General features: G+C 41.4%; 1 protein-coding gene across 1 annotated transcript in view; it reads right to left on the bottom strand.

The window, feature by feature from the left end:
* Nucleotides 1-27,515, bottom strand: part of LOC134578355 (serine/threonine-protein kinase Nek11-like) — a 214,265-nt gene that overhangs the window by 6,528 nt on the left and 180,222 nt on the right. Inside the window, exons 11-15 of the mRNA XM_063437344.1 lie at nucleotides 25,672-25,747; nucleotides 22,972-23,023; nucleotides 12,462-12,553; nucleotides 11,983-12,043; nucleotides 10,755-10,848 (exon numbers count right to left, since the gene is read on the bottom strand). Coding sequence (XP_063293414.1) covers nucleotides 10,755-10,848; nucleotides 11,983-12,043; nucleotides 12,462-12,553; nucleotides 22,972-23,023; nucleotides 25,672-25,747 — 375 coding nt within the window. The remainder of the gene's footprint in view (nucleotides 1-10,754; nucleotides 10,849-11,982; nucleotides 12,044-12,461; nucleotides 12,554-22,971; nucleotides 23,024-25,671; nucleotides 25,748-27,515) is intronic.

The raw sequence follows: 27,515 nt of genomic DNA, 5'->3' as shown, positions 1-27,515 counted from the left end.
TGATCCTTGCTGCCGGCGCATTAGTGATGGGAGTAAGTGCAGGACTTCTCTTTTTGTATTTGTATTTACTTTGTATCACACAGCCTGGTTACAATGCTGCCGCCCATCCCATGTGTTCCCTGTTAAGGGTTAATAAGTATATAGGGGTGTATATAAAAAAATACCCCTCTCTGTCTCATTAGAGATATCTTTGCCAGAAGCTCAAGGAAGCAGGCTGAAGGGTCAGTGTTAGGACCTGCTTAGGGGGGTCTGCCTTGACGTTGGCAGGCGGACCTCCATTTGTCTAAATATACATAGGGATTAAGGAGAGAGCGCAGGTAACTTTTTCGTTCTCAGCCAATCCTATGGGGAAGCACTGTGATTGGATCAGGCTACCACATGTCAGCAGACTGCTTGTTTTTCTGAGTCTAACAGCATGCAGATTTACAGCTTCTGGGTTGAATACAGTAAGATTTTTACTATATTTATGGAGGCATGAGGGGCCCAGGGGGGCTAGATGGTCGTGTTAACACTGTAGGGTCAGGAATTCATGTAGTTGCACTGGTGACTATAGTGTCCCTTTAACCCCTTAAGGACCAAACTTATGGAATAAAAGGGAATTATGACATGTCACACGTGTCATGTGTCCTTAAGGGGTTAAATTTGCCGTGGAGGTCTGTACAATGGTTCTGTATTTTTCTGTTGGTTTTATTGCTGTGGGGCTTTGTCATTCACAGCATTCATTACTACCCTGTTATCAATCTTTTCCAGTAAAGATGGACTTAAGGGGCTTGGTTAATATTCTTTTACGCTGTGTTTGTAATGCTTTAGCACTAGTCCAATGTCCTACTATCTGTATTGAAACTATATTAGTTTCCTCTACAAACCTGAAGTGAGATTAACCACTTTGTGATTGCCAGTGTGTTTCAGTACCACGGACAGAGCTAATGTGGAAGTTAAGACTGATTCATTATGACTGCCAATTCAGCACCTTGGACAGAGGAGGTTTAAACTCTCAAGGATTTATTCTCGGCATAGTGAGTTAGTTAAAAAATAGTCAAGATGGACTATAACAGAGACTAATAAGTTTTCCAAATTGGCTATTAAACATAAACACAGAGGTCCTAGTGGATGTGATTTAGCACCTCATTTTTGGTGTGAATCTTTGATCGCACATCATGCCCCCCACTCCCCCACGCTTGACATTCAATCTGGCCTTAGAAATGTGGATTTGTGTTTCCTGTAGGTTAACTCAAACAACATGTTTCCCCATCGTTACAGAACTAAAATCAATCGGACAGGAAGCTGTCCTCATGTCTTGGGTTTCACTGAAATTAGAAAGTTTATATTTAGGAAACAAACCGTAGGGTAAGAAATTGGAGCAGGGAGGTCACAGACCTTGCTTATAAAATAGGTCGATGGATGGAGGCAGAAAGCAACTCTGATTAAATAATGTCTTGTAAAAAAATAAATAAAAAATTGCATTTTCATTTAGAAAAAATAAGTTTAAGAACCATCCAGCTTGCTTTAGAAGTGTGTGTGTGTGTGTAAGTATATATAATATATTAAAATGAATTGAACAATCATCATTAATTTACCTGGAGAAAAGATATGTCTAGCTCATTACATCTTGATTTTAAAGCATTCTGACCTTCTGGATGAACTCCTTGTCCATCACTGTGTCTTCCTGCCTTGTACAGGTTTACTTGTGGTTTTACAGTGTGGATTCTGTTATATGGTGACAACTAGGAGGTTGGCGATAAAGGATAATGACAGGAGAAATGACTGGAGTGTGGATTTTAGAAGTCCTTTATTTTGGATCTAAATCACTAGAATGAGCAATGTGACTGGTGGAATCTATCCCTAGTTCATCAGACCCCACAGTTGGTCGAGTCTAGGGGTATGATAAACTCCATCACCCATAATCCTCTGACAGCCATAATGCTGGCAAATCATCAGGGGAGATGTAGTTTAAAGGTTGCCCACCCAGGTCTAATCACTGTCTCTCTTGGTGTTGGCCAACTGCAGAAGTTTGGCTGAGATTATGAGTAACATAGTTCACACAACTCTGCAGTTTCAAAGCTGGATATCTTGGCATTTACATCACAAGTAGGACTGCATAACTGTAATGTCCAACATACAAATAGTTTCCGTGAGATGCTTCCTGAATTTAATGAAATGTAATAAACCATTTCAATACGAAGCCAGGCAGAAGAGAGCGGTGCATTCTGGAGAAAGTTATGCTGCCCAGGATTGTCCATATCTCTGAATGCGAATAAGTGCACATTTCTGTATCTAATATACCTAATAACGTAATCCCTTCTTCCCTTAAGTCCCCTGCACAGAGTTCTCCTCTAATGAGCACTCTGCTCTGCAGTCTAGCTAGATGTGACAGTTTAAACATTTGCTCAGTGAAGCCAGAACATGCGTGTGGAGGAGAGAGGCCACGCTTCTTTTTGTGGTCACGGCAAACTTGGACAAAATCATAGACCAAGCTTTTCACAGTAATAAAAAAAAAAATTTAAAAAAATCTGCAAAACCGTATATTTTCAGCAGTGTGCTCTGTTTTGGGGTGATTTTCTAAGAACAGAATTTTAGGAACAAATGTGGAAACTAACTGGAGTCTCGTTTAAATCCAACCAGAACTCTTCCTCCAATTCCCAGTGGGGGTAGTTGGATCCATGTTACAACATTTTAAGTGGTTGAGTGCCCTCCCCACTTTTCATTATGTTTCATGTGGCTGAGATTGACCAGAGTGACTGTCCATAGCTCAAGAGCTAGTAACCACTAACAAACTCCAATCTAAGCATACAAAACAGTAATTATCCGAAACATTCATCCTTTTAGTGTTGCTTGATCACGGTTTAAACTATTTAATGGATACAATGTGACCGTGACAAATCTCTATAATGTGACCTAGTGACGAGAATACTGAAATTTAACGTTGTGGCGAAATTAACCTCGCCACTTGTGCCTGGAAAGGACTGCTTGCCAGCCTCTTGCCATGTGATTATGGTCCCTGGGAGATTTGGCCCTTTAAAGACATTATTCAGCCATATCGGATTGTATTTTACCGCTTCTGGCCCTTTAAATACTATGAGAAAGGATTTGTACTTTTAAATTGGCACTTCGGATGCAGTCGAAGTGCCGAAGTAGTCGAAGTGGCCGCCATTCGAAAACCGAACACGTGCCGTCGGCCATTTTAATTTAGTTGAACGCGGTCAGCGGTGCGTGCTAGTAAATCCATGGAACTGAAATCGGCTACACAGTTCCGCGAACACCGCTGAGCCTTACCTTCTCCCACAGAGATTTTGCAGATTTGAACGCTCGTTCGAATGGGACTTGGTCATTTTTTCAGCCTGAAATAGCCCGACCGCACAGCCCAAATCTATGGAACTGTTTTGGGCATGAAAATGTGCTTGCGGTCGGTCATAAAGGGACCTCCAGCTAACTTTTTAACCCCTGGAGGGAATTGGCTGAATTTTCACTATGATTATAATTAAAGTGTGCTGAGTTCGAATATGTGAATATTTTTTATGTTTGTGGCATGTATATTTTGGAAGTTAATCTGTTGCATAAAGTGTATTTTTCCTGCCTGTGATAAATTACATTAACCCATTGTGTTCAGTAATTATATCACAGGCAGAGGGGAGGGATTGTATGTTTGTGCTGGGTGTGTTTTACGGTTTGCCTGTAAAGGATTGGTTGTACTGTGTCCCACCCTGTGGGATGTCCCCTTGCATGGGGACTTGCATAAAAGCCAGTGTGCGGTCATTACAATCAGATCATCTTGAACCTTTCTTGAAGCCTTGGCTCATGTTTGGGGGAAGGGATACCTACACTCTGGGGATTGCTATAATCACTTACTCCCCAGAGTAAGCTCTTGCAATAGCTTGATTTGTTCCTGCTACGCTCTCTGGATTTAGGAGAGGTTCACCCACTGGGAGCTGGATCCTGGTCGTGGAGACGGCGAGACCCCGGCGCAGCTGTATCGCTGGAAGTGGGGTCTGCAGTGCTGATGGTGTCGGTTGGAGTGCTTGGAGTCCTCAGCGAGCACTAGGCGCATTGATTGGCCGAGGTACTCAGTCGGAGTGCCAGCGTTCCGTCACAAACGTATTGTATTTTGACGACATATAGTTAGAGAGTATCAGTATGGGTCAAGTTATAACTACAATGCACTATATGGGTGCTGCGTACAGGGTTGCGGTGAACCTTGCCTGCGAATTTGAGCGGGAAGAAGGCCCAGTTGAGCGTGCAAAGTGTGAAGCTGAGCGTGAAGAGCGCCCAGTTGAGCGTGCAGAGTGTGAAGCTGAGCGCGAAGAGCAGCGTGAATTTCCCCCTGGCGGTACATGCGGATTTCTGTACAGTTCATTCCGCTTGTCTGTCCACTTAACAGTGCGTGTGCAGCGGTTTGCCCGCCGTTATACGAGACGTTACGCGAGACGGTACACCCCACGATAAATTTGTTAGTTAGAGATGTAGTGTTGGAGTGCTTGGAATCCTCAGCGAGCACTAGGCGCATTGATTGGCGGAGGTACTCAGTCGGAGTGCCAGCGTTCCGTCACAAACGTATTGTATTTTGATGACATATAGTTAGAGAGTATCAGTATGGGTCAAGTTATAACTACAATGCACTATATGGGTGCTGCGTACAGGGTTGCGGTGAACCTTGCCCGTGAAATTGAGCGTGAAGAGCGCCCAGTTGAGCGTGCAGAGTGTGAAGCTGAGCGCGAAGAGCAGCGTGAATTTCCCCCTGGCGGTACACGCGGATTTCTGTACAGTTAATTCCGCTTGTCTGTCCACTTAACAGTGCGTGTGCGGCGGTTTGCCCGCCGTTACGAGAGACGATATTTACTTACTCCCCAGAGTAAGCTCTTGCAATAGCTTGATTTGTTCCTGCTACGCTCTCTGGATTTAGGAGAGGTTCCCATCCTGGTCGTGGATCCAGGGTGGGTGGAGACGGCGAGACCCCGGCGCAGCTGTATCGCTGGAAGTGGGGTCTGCAGTGCTGATGGTGTCAGTTGGAGTGCTTGGAATCCTCAGCGAGCACTAGGCGCATTATTGGTGGAGGTACTCAGTCGGAGTGCCAGCGTTCCGTCACAAACGTATTGTATTTTGACGACATATAGTTAGAGAGTATCAGTATGGGTCAGGTTATAACTACAATGCACTATATGGGTGCTGCGTACAGGGTTGCGGTGAACCTTGCCCGTGAATTTGAGCGGGAAGCTGAGCGGGAAGAAGGCCCAGTTGACCGTGCAGAGTGTGAAGCTGAGCGCGAAGAACGCCCAGTTGAGCATGCAGAGTGTGAAGCTGAGCGCGAAGAGCAGCGTGAATTTCCCCCTGGCGGTACATGCGGATTTCTGTACAGTTCATTCCGCTTGTCTGTCCACTTAACAGTGCGTGTGCGGCGGTTTGCCCGCCGTTACGCGCGACGATAAGTGTGTGTGATGTAGTGTTTGCAGAGTGTGTTTGCAGGTGTAGTAACCAGTTATTGTGGGTGGGCTGTATTACTGTTCACTGCTTGACCCTCAACACAGAGCTTTGTCTCGTTCTTGGGGGGGATTTACTGTATGCTGTTCCAGTTTGACTGCTAGGAGTGTAAACCTATTTGTATGGTTTTTCCTATTCGGCTGTTTACAGCATTCATGTGGTTCCGGTTCAGCTGTTTACGGCATTCATATGCTTCTCCGGTTCGGTGTCTACAGTAGCTCTGCCTGTGTCTCTGGAAGGGAAGATCTACTAAACGGCTGTTAACCCCTTTTATGCCTGGGGGTGCCGTTACAAGCCTTTTCACCAAAACCTTTATCTTCTCATCACAAACAGAATTTAACATGCTTATCACCTTAAAAATAACAAGGGGTTAAATTTATATTATCTCATGATGAGATGTGACATGCCATCTATTATGAAAGGGTTAAAAAAAAAAAAGAAGGGGGTGGACCTACCTCACATGGAGTGTGAAATGGGAGGGAGGGGGTAAGGTTCCTTCTTAATAGTAAATGAAGCACCAATCCCTTCATTTAAAGTTAATTTTACCCACTACTTTCTACACTAGGTGAGGTGTGAGAGGGTATTGTTAGTCCCCATGGTTAGTACCTGTCTTACCGTATTAGACGCAGGAACTAAGGAACACTATTTCTAAACCTACGTACAGCTGCCTATATAGGTATGTGGGAATGGCCGACCCTTGTATGACCACCACATTCTCCCCCTTATGCTCTCCTAGTGGAGCAACTGGATTTCTTTCTAACCGTCTGCACATAATTGGGAGGATGCCAGTAGTTCTATGTAGTTAACTGCGTATGGTGTGACATTGTGAGGTCACAAATTGAGGATAGTTCATAGCTTATTTATATTTCCTCTCTCTTGGAAAAAATGACAGTTTCACATAGGGCAATAGCACAATATGTAGCAATATAAAGTATAAGAATGATTTTGTTACATTCTCTCCTCAAATAAGGATTAAGTCATTGCGTTGAAGCCTGCTGCGGATAACAAGTTAGCGGACAGTGTCTGTAAGCTTGCAGTCCTGACTTGTGATTACATCCCCATGACTCCAGAGGCATATGGTGGGACCCCAGTCATCTCCATGTTTATAGGGAAGAAAGTCAACTTGTTTCCATGGTAACCTCCATCACTTTCTGCTGATCACAGTAACCATCCACTGAAGTATATAGCATGTTCCTTTTGTAAGGCAAAGCAGGAATAGAACAGGGCTCTTATACATTGTATCTGGCTTAACAGGCCATGAACTGTATCTGTCACATCTTCATACAGAGGTACCTGCAGTGAGTCGCAGGAAAGGATTAGGGACTGTCTTGGGTCTAGTCCCGGAGGATTTCTGTATATTGTTAATAAGTGAAGAGCTTGAGACTACAGACTGCTATAGCCAGGGCAGGCAGCAGTCCAATCCCAATAATCTAATAGACCGTGGCTCAGCCATACAGATTATGCAGATTACCAGCATCTAGTATAAACAGAAGCACATGCTTACCTGTTCTTTGCACATTTAGATGGCCAAATGAGGGAAAAAAACACTTCTGTAGTACTTTCACTGACCAGATGACACCTGTCACCATCAGCCTATCTATATCTGTGCAAAAGCCTTTCGTGTTCATTAGTGCAATTTAGCTGCCGTAAACCTAAAAGGGCACTTTCTGTATGTCCGACATAACTCCCAAGCGCAAGCTAACTGGAACTGCAGCTGCTCTAAGCTCCTCATTGTTTGGTGGTGATGTGACCAGCAACACGGTGTATTGTAAATCTGGCTTAAACTCCAGGGAATCACAAGTGTGCCCATAGCTCGCCAATGACTGGGACACCTACCTCTAGACAGCATTGTTCTGTTGTGTCAGATATTACTGTGAATTATTCCTGCATCAATATTGACACAAGATGGTCTACCCAGTGTCATTCGAATGCTGCCGCGTGTTTATCGCATCAGTATTGATGCAGGATTCCTAGACCAGCGACATGGTTATAGACATCTTTAACTCTGTGTTATTAATCTCCATGTTGACGGTGTACATCATACTGGTGTCAAAAAAGATGCGAACACTATATTTTGAACAAAACGTATACTGAAAATGATGCAAGTACGGCGTGGTAATGTCAGATGCTCATTCTAGAGCTCCATGCCATGTCGTGGTCTTTAGTTACCCGAGAGTGCATTCCTGTATGTTACAGATTTATTTGGTTTTGACCTTGGCTTGTACTTCGATCTCATTAATCTCTCCTGTCCTGACCATGGCCTATTCTCATATCTAATTGCTTCTCTGCCCTTTTTTTTAAAAAATGTTTATAATTCTTTATTTTAGCTGTGCATAGTAATAAATAAAAAACTTGCCCAGCAACAACAGCTGTTGAAAGTACAAAGTAAAACATGAGAGAGCATTTACATGGCTTCAATAAAACTGCACAATTGTTTAAAAAAAATAAAAAGGAACTTCAGGCTTAGCGGATATGTCTAGAGAGGGGTTTTATATACTATATTCAGTAAGCTAAAAAGAATATATAGCCATGTGGGTGACTAAATAAAGCGTAGGTGATCAGGCTAGGCACACATGTATGTAGAGAGATCATGAAGTTAGCTTGCAGGCTAATAATGCCCTCCAGACATATGAGATAAACTACATATAAACAAGGTTAGCACTGTGCTTTATAACAGTAATAGGTAAATAAACAGCAAAAGCACAGCTCTAATAATTTGTGATAAAATGAGTGTCGGTATGGCAGTGAAAACTGTAGGGCTGGGGATTACTGCATGAGGTAAGTATCACTGGGGGGGGGGGGGGGGGGGAGGGAGTTGGTGATACTATGGTAGCTGAGCAGAGAGAGCAGTGGTTTTGGTGCCAGGACATGGCAACGTCAAACCATCTAAAACTGTTTGACAAGTTATCTGTGTCCCATCAGTCTTCCACACTGCATCCAGTCTTAACAAACCGGAGAAGAAAAATGTCACCTTATGCGTACAGCAGGATCACAATTATTGACTAAATGCGTCCCTGAGCTCTCACAGCTGATTGCAGTCCTGCATCAGTCCTGGATGGCTCTATAGTGACAGCGGTCATCTTCTGCTGGGTAAGACTGGATGTGGTGGATGCAGCACAGGCTCCTGGAGGCACTCGGGTATGTTGTCAAATAGTTCTAAAACAATTTGACCTCTTATAATGGGATGGTGCCAGGGCCTTTATGGCAATATAACCAATACAGCAGGCTATAGTGGTTATGGTGCTTGGATTCCTTTTTAGAAACTCTATACATTTGCAAGCAAGACTTTCTGCTCTCAATAAAATAAGGCCATACTTTACAGATAAAATAAACTCCACCTATCTCTGCTTTGTATGGTAGCTGTTTAAACATGCCTCTCTGGCAAACGCAATGCTCTCCTAAACTGGATGGCTTGGTGAGGGAGCAGAAATGACCGAGTCTGTTAATGTGCACAGCATTCAGTACTATTTACTGACTCAATGTTACAAGGTAACGGAATCCTTGCTAGTCTGTGGACGCATGACATTTTTTGTTTGAATACAAATACATAGAAAAACATTAATAAAAAGGAGAACACACTGGAAGTGTTTAGACGTGAATAAATCTGACCATTTACCACCTGCCCATCATTATTGGTTATCATTTCATTTTACTAGTTGTAGCAGACACTTATGACATCCTCGTTAAGTGTCTCAATGTGACTGTCAATGTCATAAATAGAAACTGTGCAGTATTGGTGTGAGATGGTTTCTTAGTCTGCAATATCTCTGTGTGCGTTTGTGTATTTAGTATTAGTGAATATCAGTGATTGTACATTGAAATAGTAATTCCAGTATCTGTTAGCTTGTGTGCGCACAATGTCCGCAATTAAAGTACGCAATCTTTTCGAAGTATACGATAATGAGAACATGGCAAGTAAAAATGGGGACGGGCAATGCAAAAATGTTTTTCTATATTTCTACTGAAATGTGGAACTTTTAATCTGTCAGTTAGTGTGTATGTGTGTGCTGCACAGTGCTTTGTAATATTCAGGTACAGTAACTCAGGGCTCCCGCTTTCCTGCTCTCGGTGGCGCAATGAAAAACTGGGCATGTGGGTGACAAAACGGAAACCATTATCCAATGTGATATCAGTGTGCGAAGGTTTGATGAATGATTGGAGGTGTCTGTGACCGTTGCGCTTCCTAAAGCTCGGCTTTCTATGTTGTTGTGGCGGCGCCCCATTCAGTATGTGACCTGCCTGAAGTCCAACGTCTCACGTCTCAATGCTCTGCCTCCATGTGGTGGTGGGGGAACTGGGCTCAAACGAAGTGTATGGTTTTTATAGAAGTAGGACATGTTTTACGGGTTTCTATCTCCCACAAGTTTTCTTTTGGCATATTATTGGAGGTGCTCTGTTACCCCAAACTCTTACTTAGCACCCTCGTTGTGAGCCCTATTCATGGCCTTGCCTGTATGATTAGGATTATTTTTTTTTTTCCACTACAGCATATTACTGCACACGTGTGGCAGTTAGGCCTGCTCCAATATCACTCTTCCCGTATACAGCCATATGCTGGGAGGCCATTTCAGATCACTATAGGCCACATTGGGAGAGGAGATCTCCCCTGCCCTCACAAGGTATTGTACTCTGATCTAATGCAAACTGAGACTGTAGAAAGAGTCAAGAGCACAGTCTAAGCTCTCGATCCACGGTCTACAATGGTTTACAATGTCACATCCCTCCTCCAAAGAAGGGGGAGTAAAGTGAAAGTGTGATGCCACAATGGTGGTAGGGAGACCAGGGACATTTGTGGGTGAAGATGTGGGATGAGTGCAGAGGAGAGGGACCAGGGTGTAGAACTGAGGATATCTGGGTGTGCGGTTCCTGATAACACAGGCTGCTGGCGTTGGCTAATCAATCTGCTATATTTAGAGGAATAGCTCATTTAAGTTTTGCATGATGGTAACCGTCTCAATCCCTCCGTACTGCTCTAGTCTCTATGATGTTACAAGTACACATTTTGGGTGAATGCACTTTGATAAAGGGTATAGATTAGAAACCTTAATATTTCATATTACTAGAACTGGCTACACAGGGAATGACTTGTTACAAAGTTTCTCTCCTATTATTTCCCCTGCAGACGCTGCTGACTGTGCAGCTCTGTGTAGTTCTGCTGATAAGTCTCCAATATACGTGCAGTGAATCTGTTCCTGCACAGGCCCTGGGCTGAACATGTCAATCATATATGATGTTCGTGCTTTGTTTCTTTTGATTTGTCCTTCACCCACATTCATACTTACTGCCTGAGACGAGCAATTTCCTCCTTATTGCAGGTTGACACGCTCATATCCTGAGAGTCTTTAGAGATTGTGTCTGTTATCCCAACTTCATTTGCTGGAAGAGAAGTATGATCAACATAGATTTAACCCCTTAAGGACCAAACTTCTGGAATAAAAGGGAATCATGTCATGTGTCCTTAAGGGGTTAAAGGGAGGGAGAGTGAGTGCTAGGTGTGAATGCCAAGTCAATTAAGATGACAGAGTGCAAGGTTCATGGGGTAAGATGCAAGAAGAAATGTTTAGAGCAGATTTCAAACTAGTTTCATCAACTGGTCCGAATTAAGAACATCCGAAACGATGCACAGAATAAGCCACTAATAGTCCCCTATTCTGCACAACCTTATGTATATATGGGATAAGATTAGGTTTTGGAATAAAGCCATGATATGTTCCCTTCCAGTGCTGGGGTTTACTTTAGGAGGAAACTTATTTTGCCCCTGGGACTGTGGTTGAACTATAATTCTGCAATTACAGCTGTAATTCAAGCAGCTGGAAATAGGAGGGTTTTAGGAACATTGAGTGCAATATCACACTGGGTACAGATTACTGGATGTAGCCAGGTTACTGTACTTACTGTGGGCATTAACATTGTCTAAATACCTTTTATTGTTTTTAAAATATATTCTGACTGCATGATTTTTGCCACATTTCTCAAAATGCCACACGTAGGGTATTAAAGGGACACTATAGTCTCCAAAACAACTACAGCTTATTGAATTTGTTCTGGTGAGTAGAATCATTACCTTCAGGCTTTTTGCTGTAAACACTGTCTTTTCAGAGAAAATGCAGTGTTTTTATATTACAGCCTAGTGATAACTTCACTGGCAACTCCTCAGATGGCTGCTAGAGGTGCTTCCTGGAGACACTGAACTGAACTTTCCTCATAGAGATTAATTGATTCAATCCATCTCTATGAGGAGATGCTGATTGGCCAGGGCTGTGTTTGGCTTGTTCTGCCAGTAATAAAAAACATGATGAGAAAAATATTTTCATTATATTTATATTACAATTTTTTTTTTTAACTTTGCTCTTTCGACATCTAAATACTACAATCTTTTAGCAGTATAGGAGGACGTTGTCAGGAAAATAGTGAAGGGCAACACATACATGTTGGTTTCTATATTTTAATGGAAATCTTAAACTTTTAATTTGCCAGCCAGAATAGACAGGAGTTGCTTTAAATGCTCACCATTTGTGCTGTAGTCCAGAAATCGTCGTAGACAGCTCTGATAGGCACTCAGGGTACTGCTCTATAAGGACAAATACTTTAGTGAGGTATTATATGCAGCCTATTTGAGACCAGCATTCTTCATCCAGAATTCCAATCGGCTTTATGTACTGTTATACTAACCCTCCCCCATTCAGTAATGGCTTACTAGTGGTTTTTGGCCTACAGTTTCCATGATGCCCAGCCAGTTGAATAACCATATATAAAGAGGTCTCACTTTAATATCCTGTTTTGATAGTAAAGAACTAGTCTGAACATTCTGGAACTTTCCCTGTGACAGGCATCTGAAGAAAGGGCTACAGACTGCGTTCCTAGACACTAAACATGGCTCTGTCCCACTGCTAACAGAGCCATGAGTTGTGCAGGCTCCTATCCCAGAAGCGCCGTACAATCTAGCAGGCTATAGCTGGCACTGATCTATCTTTTACACAGTAACTTACATGCTCCTCTGATAGCGTTGTAGAAATAGATAGGATAGAACCACTGAAATATTCTTCCTCTTCACTTTCCTCGTCATCTTCACTGGAGGTGTCTGTAATAATTAAAGAGGTAGCCAGCTATGGTGAGAAAGCAGCAGTTCTGGGATCTTCAAAACAAAATGTCCTCTAATCATGCTACAAAGAGCTCACTCATCAAAGTGTCACAACTTGCAGTTAAAATATTCTGAACCCGTTGGTCTATTCCCCAGTTGGGCAGTAGTAGAAGAATTATCCCCTGACCATACAAGTTCTGCTACATCGTCAGAATGGCTAAGAATGATAGGATTTGTAGATCAACCATAATTGCAGAACTTTCTTTTTGTACACTGTATATAATGGATGACAAAACTGTAGTGCAATTATCTGATCACACTCCGAACACTTTGTGGCTATCGTTAAGCAATAACTGGGATAATATCCTGCCACACTGGTGCTTTTTTTTTTCTTTTGGAGCTAATTATTGTGTACATATGTTCAGACGTGAGCGCTGTCACAATATAGCACAGTATGTCTCAAAGAAACACTTTTCACCAGTATTCTATGGGGTTTGGAACATCCCATTGCTCTGCGTGACATCTGCTTTCATAACATTGCTCTGGCAAGTCTCACTTTTACACATAACCCTAAAAAGCAATTGAACATTATTAGCCATTAGCCTGCTGTACATGCAGATAAAAAATTCTTATTTTACATTTAGAACCACTGATCTTCAGGTATCCATAAAACACCCATTGACGTAAACAGTAAGGAATAGGATCTGACCGTTCTGAATTACCAAGCTTACATGCTGGGTTTATAAACCTGCTTTTTACAAGACAAAATTAAACCTTTAAATATAGAGCTTAATCATTAAAACGGTAAAAAAAATAAAAAAAAGATGAAAAAATAAAAAGGACCGGGTCCTATATATGACTGGAGCTTATCGGAAAGGTGTAAGACATACAAGCAAAAGTGTCACAACCCATTATATCACACACGTAAATACTGAATATATCGTTTTGTTGTGCGGGGGATCTCATCTTGGTATAGTATATGCCACTTGAAATCAAATTGTATTTAATCCCTAAAATGTGCTATGCTAGAAACCTCTCGGTGGAGTATTGGTTGTTTTCAGATGGAACCTGGCAAACCATGTGGGTTTCCCATCTAGAAGGAACGGAAATTAGCAAGCCCCGCCGGAATGCGGTACACTATTTTATGGCCACAGGCTGTGACCTGTAATACTATACATAGTGTCAGCTCTACAGAGAAATGATGGATCTGGTTTGCTGGTTACATTATTGCTTATCAATAATGAATGTGTCTATATTGCTGAGGTGTTCCCTATGTGGCTTAGAGAAAGAAGGTTACTAACAGCGGGAGCCTGACAGGGCGAGAGGCAGGAGTCTGCCCCGTCTGATCATGTCCTGAACAAGTGGAGGGGCACTCAGATTTTATGGAGGTGCAGGAAAATAGGACTCATTTTAAAGTCGCACTATAGCCCATGAATAAACCTAGCTGCTGTCTTGTGTATTTGATAATGACTTTAAATTTAAACATAAAGTGTACATTTAGCTTTTCAGAAGTTTCCGAATACATCCTGAGATCAAGAGTTTTTTTTTAATTATGCTCATTAATCAGCCGTGGAAAGGTGAAAGGCTGAGCTCACCATGTTGCATTCTAAAGTCTTGGCTTTTATGAGGTACGAGCAGGACTATTAATGCAGATCTGCTTTCATTTCCCATACGCTTCTCTCCTCTCCAGCAAACTCCCGCTATAGTGAAGGTGGAACGCTGAGCAGCAATAATGGAGGAAATGAAACCATAACCCTTTAACATGGCTGTACATGCACGGCCCATCTAGTCTGCCCAATTTTCTAAATACTTTCATTAGTCCCTGGCCTTATCTTATAGTTGGGATAGCCTTATGCCTATCCCACACATGCTTAAAGGGAATCTCCAGTGCCAGGAAAACAGATCACATATCCTAGGTGAGGAGAATACCACCAGAGCCATTCATACCAGAGCAGGCCATTGCTCTGCATATTGTAAGTAGGATACCTCTTATTTTATCATCTAGTTATAGATATACTACACTAGAAGACCGATCTCTACTTTATTGTTTCCACATCTACTGGACGACAAGTATTGTAAAGTTGCATATATCCATAGACTGGGATTGTACCGTCCAGGCGAATAACAGCAGAGCTCTTAGCAGCTCAATAAAGTGTGAGTTGCATGCGCATTAGCGCACCCCATAGGAAAGCATTGAAAGCGATTTTCAATGCTTTCCTATGGGGAATTGAGCTACGCTGGAGGTCCTCACACAGCGCGAGGACGTCCAGCGACTCTCTAGCACAGAAAACCTGTGCTATAGAGCAGGAAGTTCACTCTAGTGGCTGTCTAATAGACAGCCACTAGGGGAGGACTTAACCCTGCAAGGTAAATATTGCAGTTTAAAAAAAATGGTCGCTTTTAATGTTATTTGAATAAACTTTTTTGTTTTTAAAAGTCCGGAGAGCAGCCTTCCCTATTGTTTGTTTCTACATATCTTGGAGCTCTGGTGGTGCGCCCGGCATTGGACTGTTTTTCAAGCGTGAGTGCAGGGGATATATCTATTTTATATATATAAATATTTATATATATATATATATATATATATATATATATATATATATATATATATATATACACAAAATTGTGGTATACTGTTACAACCCTCTCTGGCACGGTTTATCATTCGGTCTGTCTTTACTTGTATTATTTGTGAGGTTTTGGGAATCCTCACTGATTCCCTGCTGCCCCCCTGTATATTCTTGTAGCGAGCGCTTATTTTTATTTTATTTTTTTCCTCCACCATAGTGTACTTTTAAGCTGTCTCACTCCTGTTGCATTCGTAACAATAAAGACCCCTTTAACCCATTAAGGACACATGACGTGTCTGACATGTCATGATTCCCTTTTATTTCAGAAGTTTGGTCCTTAAGGGGTTAAATCTCTGTCACATTGCTCTCTCCTATTTCCAGTCTGTGCTCTAGGCCCCAGGCTGTGCAGCTCCCATATGAATCCGATCAGAGTAACTTTATCGTTTTATTATTTCACGGTCTGCTAGAGGCTGATGTTTCTATTCATCCTCTTCAGAATGTTTAGCGGTTTCAGTGTTAACCTGTTTCACAGAAGGCCAGGGGGTCAATCGCTGTCTATTACACAGCGCGACCCTAAAGGTGAGCAAGGTGTATAATCTACGTTATAGCTGATCATCTGAAATAAGTGCTTCCATAGCGATACTGGTGTGTGTCAAACCATGCTGAGATCGCATTGCTCTTAAAGGCTGCTTTGTAAGACTCCACCATAGATTCAAACCTTCTGTTTAGAATTTGTCTTCACGTTGTTCCGGTTTAACCCCTATCGATGAGTAATCATATATATCATATATGTATGATGGCGAAATAATCTTTCAACGTTTTCTGCCATCTTTATCCCAGAATGAAGAGCTTTCCGAACGCCATGGTATTTTATCTCACATGTCAATATATCATTGGTTGTGGCAACCTAATTTAACTCTTCCGTGGAACATAGTCTGGTTTAAGTACTTGTCAAGCTCCACACTGCTCTCTAGTAAGAAATACTGCCCGTTTGGTTAAAGTCCACAGCTGTACTAAGGCTTAAATCTAGCGTGGCTGTGCTTGGATACAACCAGATGGGTTTCATTCTGAATTAGATTTCTAAAAACGAAATAAAACACTCTGATCCCCCTTCATTATTAACAGTTTCCTTGCCTGCCCTCTACACCAGAGACATGGTATGTAATGCCGTATGCAATTATCATTAATTGGTTGTGTTGTTCCTGAAGCTTTTAATTAATTCCTGAGACATCTGTAACCCGACTGCACCGGTCTTTGCTCTTTATATAAAAGGCCCAGGGTTTTTAGAGCAATGTAAACAGCAGGGGATTGCCGACTGCCTTTTGTTTACAGATCAGCTTATTAGAGAGGTTATTAGACTCTTGGTTACATTAAGCAATGTGCCAAGTAATATATTTCAGTTGTGTGTAAGATGTCGCTAATAAATGCACAAACGTTGGGTATTCCACAGCCTGCTTTACCATTCAACTTTTAAAGGGATATGACTTTTTTTAATTTAATTTATCTATTTTAAACATGCTGTGATCACTAAAGTTTTTTTTGCCCCTTAATTAATGCTGGCGTTTTATTTGCACACTAACCATACATATGTATCTAAAGTTTGACGTTAATAGTAAGATGCCCTGCAGCACTAAACACATTTTCAGCATGTTCTGTGGTGTGAAGGAGAGGCCAGATATTGTATTCTAGTATATGTAATTATTTTTTATTTTTGTGGCTTTTTATAGTGGTGTTATAGTGCGACCGGTCCCCAACGCACTTAACTTTTCTCTTTCACAGTGCCGGTCTCAGTCCTCCTGACATGCCTCCTTAGTTGAGATTATTGATGATGATGTCAGCCAAGCAGGCACATCAGGGGCAGTTGATGGCCAGCAGCTGCAGACTTAAACAACAGTAAGATTTTACTATATTTAGGGGGACAAGGGGGCTATATGGTGGTTTTAACACTATAGGGTCAGGAAAACATGTTACTTTTCTTGACCCTATACTGTTTATTTAAACCGTGAAATAAAAATATTGCCGTTTCTTAATTGAGATTAAGTGGTCTGGATGCCTGCAGTGTCCCTTTAAACTGTATCAGGGCTCAAAATGATCACTCACAGGAGCTACATTTTCACTCGGCAATGGCTAGTGCTCCACATACAATGCAGGCTAGCAGTGGCAAGTAACTTCTAAAGTCTAGATAGTGACGTAGGACTTGTAATAGCCCTGCCTTTAATTACTATGTAAATATGAAATACAGGTTATAACAGGATATTCATCTGATAAAAACAAGGGACTTGCGACTACAGATCTCGTGCTCTTACAAACTTCTGATCAGTATTGTCTATGTCTCCTCTCCTGCCTTACCCAACCTCTATACTTTCTTTAAATCAGTTCAGCATTGATATGATCACATTGAGTAGGTTTATTATTTCATCATCAGTCTATTTGCAGGTAGAGCTGACTTCCTTTAATAGGAAATCCCCTATCGCACATTAACACTCCCACAATTTTATGTTCTGTACATATTCCAAAGGGATGATTTCAATACACAGAGGAAGTTCCCATACTGATAGGTAAGCAAAGATTGAAGGTTTTAATTTTAATAATGTATCACTTGGGAGGCTTGGCTGTGGTGTTAATTAATTACCCAGCAGCAGTGTACATATAGGTGTATAACATTAACTCCTCTGTAGCAGTGTACGAATAGGTGTGGCAGAAATGCCTCTGCCACGTGTTCCTGGAGGGGCCTGCTGGCTAGCCTCCTTACCAAAGACTATGGGTCCTGCAAAAAGTTTGTGCTATTTTCTGTGCCATTCTGCTGTTCGGGAACTGAACAGGCGTACGAACCATGGATCACGCTGGCGCTTGTTAAGCCCTATCATCACCTCTTCACGATTCTAACCGCAGTGTTCTAATTGTTCGTCTGGGTGGACGTAGTTCGTATGAACGACCACGAGGTGGCGACCATCTTGTTTCTGCGAACGTAGGCAGCGGTGTTTGGTCGGCGAGTTCATGAAACTCAAATCAGACACGGAAACTCCTGAACACCGCTGGATTTCCATCATCGCCTGCGTTCAGATTCTACACCACATGGAAGGGCACTGTTCGGTGGAATCGTTCGTCTGGATGAGGGGAACAAGCTCCATGGTATGACCATTGACTACGTTTGGTACTTTGTTTGTTTTTAAACTACCGAACTTGACCGAAAAAAGTGACTTCCATGAAAAATCCGGGTGAATTGCTATACTGCTCTTTGGATTATACTCTCTTGGAGGAGAGGTCTTCTCACTGGGAGCTGGATCCAGGTGTTGGGGTGCCAGGCGGTCCGCCACAATAGATTTAGATCATTAACTCCTCTGTAGCAGTTTACGTATAGGTATAATAACGCCTCTGCAGCAATGTACGTATAGGTATAATAACTCCTCTGTAGCATTGTATGTATAGGTATAATAACTCCTCTGTAGCATTGTATGTATAGGTATAATAACTCCTCTGCAGCAGTGTACGTATAGGTGTATAGCAAACTTCTCTGTAGCATTGTATGTATAGGTGTAATAACTTCTCTGTAGCATTGTATGTATAGGTGTAATAACTCCTCTGTAGCAGTCTACGTATAGGTGTAATAACATCTGTAGCATTGTATGTATAGGTGTAATAACCCCTCTGTAGCATTGTATGTATAGGTGTAATAACCCCTCTGTAGCATTGTATGTATAGGTGTAATAACCCCTCTGTAGCATTGTATGTATAGGTGTAATAACATCTGTAGCATTGTATGTATAGGTGTAATAACATCTGTAGCATTGTATGTATAGGTGTAATAACATCTGTAGCATTGTATGTATAGGTGTAATAACATCTGTAGCATTGTATGTATAGGTGTAATAACATCTGTAGCATTGTATGTATAGGTGTAATAACATCTGTAGCATTGTATGTATAGGTGTAATAACATCTGTAGCATTGTATGTATAGGTGTAATAACATCTGTAGCATTGTATGTATAGGTGTAATAACATCTGTAGCATTGTATGTATAGGTGTAATAACATCTGTAGCATTGTATGTATAGGTGTAATAACATCTGTAGCATTGTATGTATAGGTGTAATAACATCTGTAGCATTGTATGTATAGGTGTAATAACATCTGTAGCATTGTATGTATAGGTGTAATAACATCCGTAGCATTGTATGTATAGGTGTAATAACATCCGTAGCATTGTATGTATAGGTGTAATAACATCCGTAGCAGTGTATGTATAGGTGTAATAACCCCTCTGTAGCAGTGTATGTATAGGTGTAATAACCCCTCTGTAGCAGTGTATGTATAGGTGTAATAACCCCTCTGTAGCAGTGTATGTATAGGTGTAATAACCCCTCTGTAGCAGTGTATGTATAGGTGTAATAACCCCTCTGTAGCAGTGTATGTATAGGTGTAATAACCCATCTGTAGCAGTGTATGTGTAGGTGTAATAACCCCTCTGTAGCAGTGTATGTGTAGGTGTAATAACCCCTCTGTAGCAGTGTATGTATAGGTGTAATAACCCCTCTGTAGCAGTGTATGTATAGGTGTAATAACCCCTCTGTAGCAGTGTATGTATAGGTGTAATAACCCCTCTGTAGCAGTGTATGTATAGGTGTAATAACCCCTCTGTAGCAGTGTATGTATAGGTGTAATAACCCATCTGTAGCAGTGTATGTATAGGTGTAATAACCCCTCTGTAGCAGTGTATGTGTAGGTGTAATAACCCCTCTGTAGCAGTGTATGTATAACAATAACATCTGTAATAACATCTGTAGCATTGTATGTATAGGTGTAATAACATCTGTAGCATTGTATGTATAGGTGTAATAACCCCTCTGTAGCATTGTATGTATAGGTGTAATAACCCCTCTGTAGCATTGTATGTATAGGTGTAATAACCCCTCTGTAGCATTGTATGTATAGGTGTAATAACATCTGTAGCATTGTATGTATAGGTGTAATAACATCTGTAGCATTGTATGTATAGGTGTAATAACATCTGTAGCATTGTATGTATAGGTGTAATAACATCCGTAGCAGTGTATGTATAGGTGTAATAACCCCTCTGTAGCAGTGTATGTATAGGTGTAATAACCCCTCTGTAGCAGTGTATGTATAGGTGTAATAACCCCTCTGTAGCAGTGTATGTATAGGTGTAATAACCCCTCTGTAGCAGTGTATGTATAGGTGTAATAACCCCTCTGTAGCAGTGTATGTATAGGTGTAATAACCCATCTGTAGCAGTGTATGTATAGGTGTAATAACCCCTCTGTAGCAGTGTATGTGTAGGTGTAATAACCCCTCTGTAGCAGTGTATGTATAGGTGTAATAACCCCTCTGTAGCAGTGTATGTATAGGTGTAATAACCCCTCTGTAGCAGTGTATGTATAGGTGTAATAACCCCTCTGTAGCATTGTATGTATAGGTGTAATAACCCCTCTGTAGCAGTGTATGTATAGGTGTAATAACCCCTCTGTAGCATTGTATGTATAGGTGTAATAACCCCTCTGTAGCAGTGTACGCCTTTTTCTTTGCATATAAACCAAAACACAGTAGTGGTTATGTGGCACAAATTGTGCAGAGGACGATCAATCTCATGATTCCCAGCCAACAGTTGGAATGGGTACATGCCAAAAACCCACTAGAGGTAGTATCTTTATTTGGGTCATATATGGCCAGACTCAATGTGTTTTATAACTGGATTTTAGTTACCATCAGGTGTTTAAGTATATATTTTATGGAAAAAGGTGTAGGGAACCTGAATTCAAGACTGTAAGAATACGATCTCACACTTCATTCTGTGCAATGCTTGACAGGCTTTCGGCAAAGAACAAAAATGATTGCATTTCATCTGAAAATGGCCAGGCATTCTCTGCTATACCCGAAATGCCAATCTAATAAAGCAAACCTGTGCTATACGATCTAATACCTTCCGTCTTGATATACTTTAAAGGGACACTAAAGGCACCCAGACCATTTCAACTCTTTCAGTCTGCAACCAGTGGCTGTTTCCCAGACAGCCACTGGAGGTGCTTCCTGCATTCAAACCGACCTATGGTCCGGTATCTGACACTGGATGTCCTCACTCTCTGCCTGAGGACATCCAGATTAAGATTTTTCCCCACAAGAAAACATTGATTCAATGCTTTCCTATGGGTTGGTCTAGTGCCTGCTCGTTGCAGGACGTCTGGGCATTTTACGATGATATAAAGTAAGTAAAGGATTTTAACCCTTTATTCACCAGGGGGCAGGGAAGGGGGTAGATGCAGAGGGGCTATAGTGCCAGGAATACAGCTTTATTGTAAAAATTTACACCTTTTTGTATTTCTGGCACCTATAATATCCCATTTATTTATTTAAAAAAAATGGTTCCACGCCCATAAAGCACTTCAGTTTGCTCAATGGATGAGGAGTACCGTATTTTAATTCCAGTTTATAATAGTGCTGAATTCTATGAGAAATCTCCACTTTTATAATGAAATTATATTAACCTTCTCCTTCCTTAGGCTCCTCTGAGCTAACAGAAGTGACAGACGTGCAATCTATTTGTAGATGTTTCCCCAAGATACATGCATGTATTGGGGGTATATCTGCTAAATACTAATCCCCTTCCCATTTTTGGAGTGGAGTATTCCTTTTAAAGGAACACTCCAAGCACCATAACCAGGCGAGTATAGTCCTAGGAATCTCCTGGCACCCTCCCCCAATGTAAAGGGTCAACAGTATTTGAGCAGTTTGACTTCTTGGCTCTTCGCTGGGCTCTCATGTGTTAAGCCCTGCATTTGCTCACTAGAGCTAACAGAACTTCCATCTCTTGAGAAAAGGCAGGGCGTAGCACATTGGCTGAGAGTGCCAGCTGGTTGCTCTCAGCCAATGAGCTAAGACCTACATTTGCTTATGAGAGTGACATAAGCAAACGTAGTGGAGGCAAAATGTGATGCCCATCAAACCAAGGTAATAAGTCGAGCGGACTTCTTTTTATTCTTTACAATGTGGGGTGAATTGGAGTGATTACGGCACAATCCCAGTATAAACTGTCAAATCCTTTTTGATAATTCACCCGAGTAAGCCGGGTGCCTACTCTGCATCCATTCTTCTGTAGGAGAAGTTGGATTGATCTATTCAGCTAAGCATGGCTGATACAGTGAGAGTCTCGGCCAATAGGAGCAATCCTGCTGCCTCAGTAGGGCTAAACAGACTCTCCTGCAATAGAAGCGAGGGACGAGACAGCTGGCTCCAGGTAGGACCCAGCTCAGCTGTCAATGCGTTCTAAACCAGTCTGACAAACTACACTGGGATGGCACCAGGGCACTGCTACCACCACAAAAGCATCCAAACAACAAAACCATTGTAATTTTAAATACATTTAATAAATTCTAAATGCAAAAGCAGTGACATAAAAATATACACTGCGTTCATGTATGTGTTTTAAATCTCCAGACTTTGCTTTGAACAATTACCAAACCAGGCTCACTTCTCTTTCTATAGCAGGCTTCCCCAAACTCCGGCCCTCCAGATGTTGCTGAACTACAACTCCCATGATTCTCAGCCTATCTATTTCATTCATAGAATCATGGGAGTTGAAGTTCACACCTGGAGGGCCGGAGTTTGGGGAAGCCTGTTCTATAGCATTGCTGAGCCTATCCCACAGCTAGAGCATTATGGATACAGTAAGGGTTTTAGAGAGGTCGCCTAAACTAAAAGCTGAACTAATAGTCTCTAAAATGTACAGATTGCACACTGTATTGTTCCACCTTTACATCCACAACTGCTTCCACCTAAATACTCTTCACATTTGTACCAATTGTTGAGAATACAGTTCTGTATAAATGACTTACAGCTCCTAATGTCAGCTGATGTACAGGTGGACTCCTCTTCTACCCATGCGTTCTACAAAGGAAACAAGAATACAAACAATGTCCAACAATTCCATCTGAATGCCGTTCACAGGTAGTTTACAGATCTTTCTAAATGCAGGGTCCTTTTACTTCTAAAAGGGAGGTGTGTGCGTTGGTAACCCTACGTTTACTCATGCTGCCACAGCAATATTAGAATGCATTAGTAAGGAAACATTCTTCCAGTCCTTAATCCGGCACTCCTACGGTTACAGATACACTATAAAGGCAGCTTGCCAATGTTTTGCTGGGATGACTAATGAAGTAAACCAAGCCATTAAAATATACGTAATATCCTTTTATTGCTTAACGGTGAGTCGTTCTTATATTTTACAACACTATTGGGCATGCCGATGAAGTTATAACATTGGGTATTGAATAGTTCAGTCATTTGTAGCTACACATTGCTTCATTGTTAGATATATACCTGAAGGGCCCGTTAGTAGTGTCAATCTTACTTGACAGATGGATGGCTGATTGTGGAAAAGATGCTTGACTAGGAATACCCTAATCCTTCACAAGGAAGTCTGAGAGACTAGGAGTCCAGAATCCTTTGCAGAAATTAGTTCTAAAACAGATCTGGATTTAGAGCCTTCAACATGTTTTCTTTTACATCTAATATTCACTACTTTACCAGTAAAGGCTTTAATTGATAGTTTAAAGGAACACTGTAGTCACCTGAACCACTACAGCTTAATTAAGTAGCTCTGGAGTCAATAGTATGTCCCTGAAGGCTGAGCAATGGAAAAGCTGTTTTTTCAGAGAAACGGCAGTGTTTGTGCCTAGTAACACCTCTAGTGACAGTCAGCCAGCCGCTAGAGGTGCTTTCTCATTGCAGCACCTACGTTCAGCGTGTCCACGCTCTGCACAGGGATGCTGAATGGCGCAGTGTAATGTTTTGCATGCGCAATAGCCTCCCAGTGCTTTCTTATGGGAAAGCATTGGATAGACTGAGATTGTTAAGATTGATGATCTCGGCCATAGTGGCGAGACCAGCGCGGTGATGGAGAAAAGGTACGTTTAAAACCTTTTTACTCCGTTCTTGGGTGGAGAGGGGTAGAGATCTAAACTGGTACAACAGCACTATATATTTGTATTTCTAACACGATATAGTGTCCTGTAAAGGGACACTCCAGGCACCAAAACAACTTAATTTAAATGAAGTTGTCATGGTGCCAGATGGCACTTTTACCTGAAGTAGTTAACCTAATCTTGAGTGGTTTAACCCCTAAATTGCCTCCTTCACTGATCTCCACTCCTCCTCTGACGGGTTCCAGCTACTGAATTTTCACATTCAGAAGCGTGGAGTGCCACTGGATTGGTTAAGAGAGGTCAGCTGACACTCTCAGCCATTCACTAAACTCACTTGCAAAGAAACAAGTTTTGCAAGCCAGTTTAGTGAATGGGGAGTAACTGGCTGAGTGTAAGCTGGCCAACTTCAGCCAATCAGCGGCACACCGTGCTTCCTGAATGTGAAAATTCAGAAGCTGGAACCCACCAGAGGGGGGTGTGGAGATCAGTGCTGGAGACAACTTAGGGGTTAAACCGTTCAAGAATGGTTTAGCCCCTTGAGGTAAGACTGCCTCCTGGCACCATAACAACTTAATTGAAGTAATCCATTGTTGGGTGCAGCCTATACCCAAATTAAGAGCATGTTGCTTAAAGTTGCCTAAAAGGTTAGACCAAGCATTATAACCATTACAGCCTGCCTAGTGATTATGTCAGTGAATAGTCAAACCTGCTGTTTTGGGCTGAATTCACTGAATGATAGCCTCAGCTGCAGTTTAATGTAGGAGACTTCTGGCCCCATTATCACTACCCCTTAATGACCGATGATGGAATAATTCTGTCATGGAGTCCTACCTTTAGTAACGATCACAGAATAATTCTGTCAAGTGGTATTTTACCAGCCGGGACCATTTTGATGATGGTAAGTGGGAACCCCACATATCACTTGATACTTCAAGGGTTCCCCTCTGTCAACTGGGGCCAGAATTGGAGGCACCAGAATGACCAGTGAGTGCTGCACGTAGTCCTTAGTCACAGAAGGGAGCAGGAGAAAGGACAGATGAGCTAGTGACACTAGTTTAGACCATAATGTTAGTTTACGTCTGGGAAATCAGACGTTGGGCTAGTAGGTCACCATTAGGAGTCTCTGCCTCGGAGTTCGATACTTAGCAGAACGATCTATTAAAGCAACATTAAGCCAATCCATGACTAATATATTCAACACACAATAGCCAGTGCTTAAAAGTCAGATAAATACTCTTATTCAATGGTGTATTATTTTTAGAAACAAAACATTGGAAATCACCTACAACTTGTGTGACTGTTTTCCACGAGATGCTCGGTTTTGTTGTAGTTTTCTAAATTTTTATATAAATGTACATCATAATGCGGTTTGGTGTATGTTTTCTGTGTACTGACTGCCAACATACGGAGCTTAAAACAAAGACTGACAGGGAGCCATGATGGCAGCACCCAGTTGCCAGATAAATGAGTGGATTTCTACATTTAAATCTTATTTTTCACACCTTACAAACGCATATGCTGAATATAGAGATATGTAAAATAATTTTAAAGGGGAGCTGTCACTTCACAGGCTTAAACAGAAAAAAACAAAGCTGATAAATTTGAACTCACCTCCTGTCTCATTTTAACCATTTTGTTCTGTTCTAGTTTCTCGTGGTTTTCCTGGTACAGACGCTCCACGGCTCTCCTAGGGGAAAAGAGGAGGTATCATCGTCTCAATTAGGAATGATGGCTGTTATTGCGCCGATGGAAGCACGCTGCACATTATAGTCCATTTATGAAGAGTGTTTCCGTTTTTCCCCCTTGTCCCCATCTTCTTGCTCTTTTTCTAAGATAACCACAATCCCCTGTAACGCTTAAAGTACCAGCAAAGTTGACTGCATCAACTGTATTATATTTTATTTTACATTTCTTGTGCCAATTTTATTCATTTCCAACTATGCAAACAGTTTGTCATTTTTTTTTCTTAATGATCATCTCTGTAAAACTGGAATAAGTTGACACATTAACGGTTATCAATAAAAAATGATTTCTAACTATCTTGAACGATCTCCATGGAACGCTAATTCGCTCGATATGTCGTTTATCAGAAGCATCAAGTTCGGACTACAGCGGCCTAAGGATAAACTCAGCATAATGGAAACTGTAAATTGGGCTGCTAGAAGTTACATATTCTTGCTATTGCAACAGTTTAGTAATGAAAGAAATGTTTCAATGAGACACTATATTATGCTGCTAAAGAAACAGTTTCATATTTTTTTTACATTTGATTTAATAAAGAATTCAACTTCTACTGGTCTCTTTTTAAAATAATCCCAAGGCACTATATGCGTCACTTACAATGAAACTGCATGCCTCTCGGCTTTTTAAACCAGAAATCAGAGGTGCGTACACAGATGCTATTAGCCATCAACAAGTTGTCATTGTGACCTTCAGATTGTCAAAGGATTAGAGGAATAAGTGCTCTGTGACAAATGCAAGGTTTTCTTACATGGGTGAAGGCTAAATACTGTCGCATCAGTGTGGTGGACCATGGTTCCCATGATGCTTTGCTCGCCATTTGGCTGGCTGAAGTCATGATAAGTTTAGTCCGTTGTAACTGTGATACATGTCTGCTGTTTCTTCCTTAGAGAGAACCAGTAAAACAGTTTAACAAAATATGTACTCAACATTTTCATTGCCAGGAACTGGAATCTTGGGGCACAATGCCATTGGGTCTCTCCTTCAAACGATTAAGAGCGTCCCTGTAAGCTCACTAAACTGGGATTTGCAAAATAAAGATCATAAGCTGGGGAAAAAAATAGAGCTCTAGAGCCAATTCTTGGTTCAATAAACTACCATGTTTATCTGCCCCCTAAATTGGGTGGCAAGGGACAGCGTGGTCTCCCCCGATCTCAGCCAATTATCAGACTGCTCTGCACGGCTAGTGAATGCTGCTTATTGTGCTCACACTAAAGGGTAGCTCTAGAAAGAGTTTAACATATTTCATCTTTAGAATTCATTTTTATCTAAACAAATTCTGGTTCCCATAAAGATCAATGTACAATAGCTGCTGGCCCTATTATTGTAAAGCTATTACTGCAATGTGCTCCCTCCCTCTGAGCATCCTCTATCTACAGATTTATTCTGTAAATCTGGAGTTTTAGGAAAACAATCACATTTACTCTAATAGACCGACTAATAAACAACAGACTCACAGAATCCGCTTAACACCGTTACACTTTCTATAAAAATTCAACAGAGACACAGCCTCCTGTGTCTACTTGGACAAAAACACTTTCAGTAAACTTTAGCCAGAAATATATTGATCCTTATTCCCATGTTTATAAATCCCTCCATACTGGGTTCATTTCTACCCATATATAAAAAAAAGAAAAGAGAAAAAAAAAGCACAACTGTAATGTTTTGATTTTCATTATTTCTTTTACAATTTTTAATTTTTTTTTAAGGATTTT

This window comes from Pelobates fuscus, chromosome 12 (genome assembly GCF_036172605.1).
Source record: "Pelobates fuscus isolate aPelFus1 chromosome 12, aPelFus1.pri, whole genome shotgun sequence".
In the NCBI taxonomy this organism is placed as follows: Eukaryota; Metazoa; Chordata; class Amphibia; order Anura; family Pelobatidae; genus Pelobates; species Pelobates fuscus.
The sequence above is the reverse complement of the archived record's forward strand: the minus strand, read 5'-3'. Positions and strand labels throughout refer to the sequence as shown.